The sequence below is a fragment of the Pipistrellus kuhlii genome, unplaced genomic scaffold (assembly GCF_014108245.1).
Source record: "Pipistrellus kuhlii isolate mPipKuh1 unplaced genomic scaffold, mPipKuh1.p scaffold_m20_p_1, whole genome shotgun sequence".
Classification (NCBI taxonomy): domain Eukaryota; kingdom Metazoa; phylum Chordata; class Mammalia; order Chiroptera; family Vespertilionidae; genus Pipistrellus; species Pipistrellus kuhlii.
In genome coordinates, this window is record NW_023425404.1 from 132,849,671 (window position 1) to 132,855,670 (window position 6,000).

At 44.4% G+C, this 6,000-nt stretch overlaps 1 protein-coding gene across 1 annotated transcript; it reads left to right on the top strand.

Annotated features, from left to right (window-relative positions):
- The first annotated feature begins 3,269 nt into the window (after window positions 1-3,269).
- LOC118703254 (RWD domain-containing protein 1-like) lies at window positions 3,270-5,319 on the top strand. Its single transcript, XM_036410065.2, has 2 exons — window positions 3,270-3,411; window positions 4,611-5,319. The coding sequence occupies exon 2, from the start codon at window positions 4,682-4,684 to the stop codon at window positions 5,138-5,140; it is 459 nt and encodes a 152-aa protein (XP_036265958.1). The 5' UTR covers window positions 3,270-3,411; window positions 4,611-4,681; the 3' UTR covers window positions 5,141-5,319.
- The last annotated feature ends 681 nt before the right edge of the window (window positions 5,320-6,000 follow it).

A 6,000-nucleotide genomic window follows, 5' to 3' on the forward strand; every position in this document is an offset into this window, starting at 1 on the left:
GGCATACTCAAATAGGATAATTTGAGAAGGGCTTAATAGAGATACCATAGATATTTGGTGAAGGTTTATGGAAATCACAAAGGAGAGCACTATTATCATGCCTAAGATTAAAGGGGCGAGATGAGGGAATGGGTATCAGAACACAGAGGGAGCAATGCGTACAGTAGGCCACTGTGAGAGGAGCTGTAATTATAGGATGAAGGACAAAACAAGATTGAGGTAACTCCACAGAGAAGGAGTCAGGAAATAAATATCCCAAATCTACTCTTTGCCTTCTCTTTGACCTGATGCCAGGCTTTCCAATTGGCTAAACTGCACTGTGAAACATGGCAGCCTAGTCACAGATGGCTACTGAGTGCTTGAAATGTGGTTGTAAAACATACACCAGATTTTGAATCTTTAATATCAAAGTATGTAAAATATCACATTAACAATTTTATACTAATTAAAAATAGTTAGTATAATATTTTGAACATACGTATTCAAGGCACATATTAAATATTAACATATATTATTAAACTAGAGACCCGGTGCATGGATTTGGGCACTGGAGGGGTCCCTCAGCGTGGCCTGCAGGGATGGAGCCAAAACCGGCAGTCTAATGCCACCTGCTGCTCTTGATTGCCACTCTAGCCGCCACCGCTCGGTAGGCTCGCTGCCATTCTGCTGTGGTTTCTGGGCTGCAGCAGCCAGCTGTGAGCCCTGCATCTAGTGACTGTCAGTCAACTGAGCAGTACTCCCACTGTGGAAGTGCATTGACTACCATGGGGCAGCTTCTGCATTGAGCACCTGCCTCCTTGGGGTCAGTGTGCATCACAGCAACCAGTCTATCAAACGATCGACCAGTCGACTGGTCACTTAGGCTTTTATTATATACTAGAGGCCCAGTGCATGAAATTCATGCATGGGGGGGGGGGGAGTCCCTCAGCCTGACCTATACCCTCTCCAATCTGAGAGCCCTCAAGGAATGTCCTACTGACAGCTTAAACCTGCTCCCCATGGTTCTCTGCTCTTTGTGGGGTCTGCTTGCTCCACACCATGGCTATGGCCAAGCAGACCCTGCTATCTGCTATCAAGCTGTGTGATTGCCCTTACCTCCTGGGGTGGTGATGGTCCCAGGAGGCTGTGGGCTTGAAGCCTGTCCTTGAGACCCAGGCTTGATGCCTACGTATGTAAATTAACATACCATATTTGTTAGGTTCTTTTGCATACTCACTCCTGATTGGCTGGTGGGTGTCACAGAGGTATGGTTAATTTGCATATTTCTCTTTTATTAGTGTAGAGGCCTGGTGCATGAAAATTCATGCACTGGAGGAAGGAACCTTCGGCCCCATCTGTTCCCTCTCATAGTCCAGGAGCCCTCAGGGCAAGAGGCAATCTGGCAATCAGGGGAAGGGGATGTTCCATCACACCTCTGCTGCTGCCACTGCTGGCAGCGCAAACCTTGAACAGCCCTGGTTACCTGAGCATCAAGTGGCACTGGGTGGTTGGGCAGTCATCATCCAAGGCTTACCTGTGCCTCAGGCTGCCCCTGGGCAGCTGATGGGATGAGGGGACTGGGGGACTCCAGAGGCAGGCATGTGGAATGGCCAGGGTTGTCTCAGGGCGGGCTCGGGGACTGGGCGCTGCCATCTTGTGGCTGTGGGAGCTGCCATCTCTGAGGGCGTGGCAGTCAATTGGCATATTTCCTCCTTATTGGCTGTGGGCACTGCCTTCTTTGTGATGGTGTGAGGGTCAATTAGCACATTCCCCCCTTCATTAGATAGGATTCTATATAATAAAAGGCTAATATGCAAATTGACCAAATGTTGGAATGAGTGGTTGCTATGACATGCACTGACCATCAAGGGGCACACACTCAGCACAAGAGCTGCCCCCTGGTGGTCAGTGTGCTCCCACAGGGAGTGCGCCGCTCAGCCAGAAGCTGAAGTCATGGTTGACGAGTATAGTGGTAGTGGCAAGAGCCTCTCCCACCTCTATGGCAGTGCTAAGGATGTCCAACTGCTGGCTTAGGCCTGCTCCCCATGGGCCTAAGCCATCAGTCAGACATCCCTCAGGGGCTCCCGGACTGTGAGAGGATGCATGCAGGCCAGGCTGAGGTACTCCCCCCACTCCTGTGCACAAATTTTGTGCACCAGGCCTCTAGTAGATATATATTTATCAGTACATTCAATATGCTATATAAAAATAATATACAAAATATATTCTTAATACTAATTTCACCTATTTCTTTAAAAAATGTTTAAATATGCTACTAGTCTTAGCTGGTTTTGCTCAGTAGATAGAACACCAGCCCTTGGACTGAAGGGTCCCTGGTTTGAGACTGGTCAAGGTCACAAACATCAGTTGAAGGCTCAATACCCAATGAGGGAGGCAACCAATGGATGTGTCTCTCTCACATTGATGTTTTTCTCTCTCTGTCTCTCCCTCTACCTTCCATTTTGTTTAAAAATCAATGGAAAAATATTATTGGGTGAGGATTAACAAAAACACAAACAAAAAATGTGCAACTGGAAAATTAAACATTTTTATATAACTATTAAAATTTTTAAAATATCTTTATGCAGCCCTGGCCAGTGTGGCTCAGTTGATAGAAGTGTTGTCCCATACACCAAAAGGTCACCAGTTCAATTCCCTCTATCCCCATTAGGGCATATTCCTAGGTTTTGGGTTTGATCCCTGACTCTAGTCCAGGTGCATGAGGGAGGCAACTAATCAATATTTCTCTCTCTCTTCTTTCCCCTCTCTCTAATAATAATAATAATAATTTTTTAAAAATCAATGGAAAATGTCCTTTGGTAAGAATTAAATAAATGTATCATTTCTCTTGGAAAGCACTGAAATAAACCACCAGAAATGAGAGGATAAAGAAGTCTATTGATGCAGTTAATTACAACCTCTATGCCGTTAATTACAGGCCAACCTCCTACAGCAGAAAGTGGGATAGAGAAAAAAGGCGAGTGGATATGGAGGGGCCAACAAAGATATCTGGCTAAGGCTTTTAATAAAATTAACATTAAAAAGATTTTTCCTGAGGCCGGCACGGGGCTGGGGCTCAGCTGGCCCGCCTGGCTCTGGGCTACGGGCCTTCCCAGCCGGGGACTCTGCGCCTGCACCCGGCCGGCTGCGGCCCGCTCTAACGGCGCGCTGCCTGGGTGTCTGGGCAATCCATGGGCAGTGGCGGCGAGGGCCACAATGACAGACTACGGCGAGGAGCAGAGCAACAAGCTGGAGGCTCTGTAGTCCACCTACCCCGACACCTTTACAGTATTATCAAAAGACCTTCCTAGTTTCACCATTACTGTGACATTCTAGGCTAGAGAAAATGATGAAACTGTACAGTCTACCCTCAAGTTTACATATAGTGAGAAATACCCAGATGAAACCCCCCTTTATGAAATATTCTCCCAGGGAGCAGCCAGGCCCGGAGCGGCTGGGCCCAGAGCAGCTGGGCCCAGAGCAGCCGGGTTGGGTGCGGCCATGCCCAGAGCAGCAGCAGCCAAGCCCGGAGCTGCCAGGTCGGAGCGGCCGGGCCCAGAGCAGCCGGGCCCAGAGCAGCCGGGCCTAGAGCAGCCGGGTCGGGTGCAGCCAGGCCCAGAGCAGCTGGGCCCGGTGCAGCCAGGCTGGGAGCGGCAGTGGCCAGACCCGGAGCAGCTGGTTGTGGAACGAACCAGAGCAACAGAGGCCAGGCTCGTAGCAGACAGGCCCGGAACAGCTCTCTCCTTGCCTGCCCCCGCCCCAAGGCTGCCTCTCAGACATGGCTGGAAACTTTTGGGGGAACTTGAGGGTCTGCTGAATCAAATGAGGAATGCTTAGATCTGGATGTGTTGAGTTAGTATAGCGCTGGGGTGTTGATCTGTGAGTGCCTTGTGTGGGGCCTGGATGAGGTTGATTGATCTATTTGGAAATGTCTTTTGTGTGAAGTGTATCCTTGGGCATGTGGAGGTATTATTGATTTGAGAAAATGCTAAGTAACTGATTTACTATCTGAAAAATTTAAAGTTCTGAAAGTTTAAGGTCTCTTGCCAAAAAGAGGTTTTAAAGCTAACATCTTAATTTTAATAAAGGGGAAGACAAGCCTTTCCCACCCAGAACAGGTAATCCAATTCCAAACAGTAGCCATCTTTAAACAATGTGTCCATTTACACTTGAATGGCTATACCTTTTGATAGCCTAAGGGCAAGTTTACATGTAAACAAGTTTGCTTCTCAATTCCCAGGACAGAAAAAAAACAAGGTTTAAAATTATTAGATTTTAAAATTTATTCTTAGAAGTGTAAAAGTTTATTAATTAAAAAAACCACCACAACAACAACAACAAAAAGGAGATTGAAAAACCTGATGAACAATAATAGCTGTTCATTGTAGTAGAGTCAGAGATATGGGAGGGGAGTGGACTGACTGTTCTTGGGGAAAGGGGAAGTGGTGGAGGGGGAAAGAGACTGAACATAAACTGTGCACCTATGGATGAGGACAATGCGGGGTGTGGAGGGGGCGGAGGGTAGGGTGGCAACCTGGTGGAGGGGGGAAGAAATGAGGAACCTTTGAAATAATATGAACAATAAAGATTGATTTAAAAAGAAAAAAAAGAAAAAAGAAATATTTTCCCAGGAAAATCTAGAAGATAATGATGTCATAAGCATCTTAAAATTATAAGCATTACAGCAGAAGAAAACCTTGGTATGGTGATGACCTTTACTTTGGTAACAGCCGTCCAAGAAAAATTAAATGAAATAGTGGATCAAATAAAAACTAGAAGAGAAGAAAAAAAAAAGAAGAAAAAAGAAAAAGAAGCAGAAGAAGCCGAAAAGCAATTATTGATATTTCATGGCACTCCTGTTACAATTGAGAATTTCTTTAGTTGGAAAGCCAAATTTGATGCAAAACTCTTGGAAATTAAAAAGAAACGAATGAAAGAAGAAGAACAAGCAGGAAAAAATAAATTAAGTGGGAAACAGCTATTTGAAACAGATCATAATCTTGACACATCTGATATCCAGTTCTTGGAGGATGCTGGAAACAATGTGGAGGTAGATGAGTCTTTGTTCCAGGAAATGGATGACTTGGAGCTGGAGGATGACGAGGATGATCCAGACTATCGATACAATCCTGCTGACGCGGAGAGCGACTTGACCGATTGATGGACCATCCCCGTCTGCAGAGGCTTGACTGCCGGGGGTAGCATCTGTGGCTAGGCCGGGAGGGTGTTGATTTTCCTGCCTTTTTTTCTAAGAAAAAAAATTTTTTTTCAGGAGAATATTCTTCTGAAAGCTTTCATCAATGAACTAATAAACTGACCTTAAAATTTCAAATAAAAAAATAAAAATATAAAAAATAAAAAAATAAACAGATTTTTCCTAAGAAATGGGATATTTTTGGTGGTGATTTCTATTGTTGGCCTGCAGAATTATTGTTATCAACCTTGTTAGGATTTTCCACATCAATGAAGACCAGCATTTCTTAAAAACAGCATTGAGGTGGACCAAATAATCAGATGAGTCGTTTAGAATTGCAAGTTTTAGTTTTTGTGCATGTTCCATCTTGCTAAACCTTAATTATAAGTTGAAATTTATATTATGGAAGTATCTTTAGGTCTTTAAAAAAAATAGCTATAGTTGTCCTGACAAGTAGAAGCCATCATTAAGATGTTTTTTTTCAGGATAGTGTTTTGATAAAAACATTGATATGATTAAACATTTTTAGTAAAAATTAATATATAAACATATTTGATTAAAAAATCTTGTTGAGAAAACTTTAATTTTAGTCATTCATCTATTTATTAAACAAACTAGAGGCCCAATGCACAAAAATTTGTGTAAGAGTAGGCCTTCCTTCCCCCGGCTGCCAGTCCTCCTCCAGCCGCCCCCCCAGGCACCTGGGACCCAGGCTGGCTTCCCTTCAGCCCTGGCTTGGTCAGGAACGACATCAGGAATGACATCTGGAAGATGTCTGGTCGAATTAGCATATTATCCTTTTATTATTATAGATATTAAATTTTAGC

Bases quoted from the DNA above. Each gene is read 5' to 3' on its own strand.
- LOC118703254 (XM_036410065.2), top strand. From the start codon at position 4,682: ATGGTGATGACCTTTACTTTGGTAACAGCCGTCCAAGAAAAATTAAAT.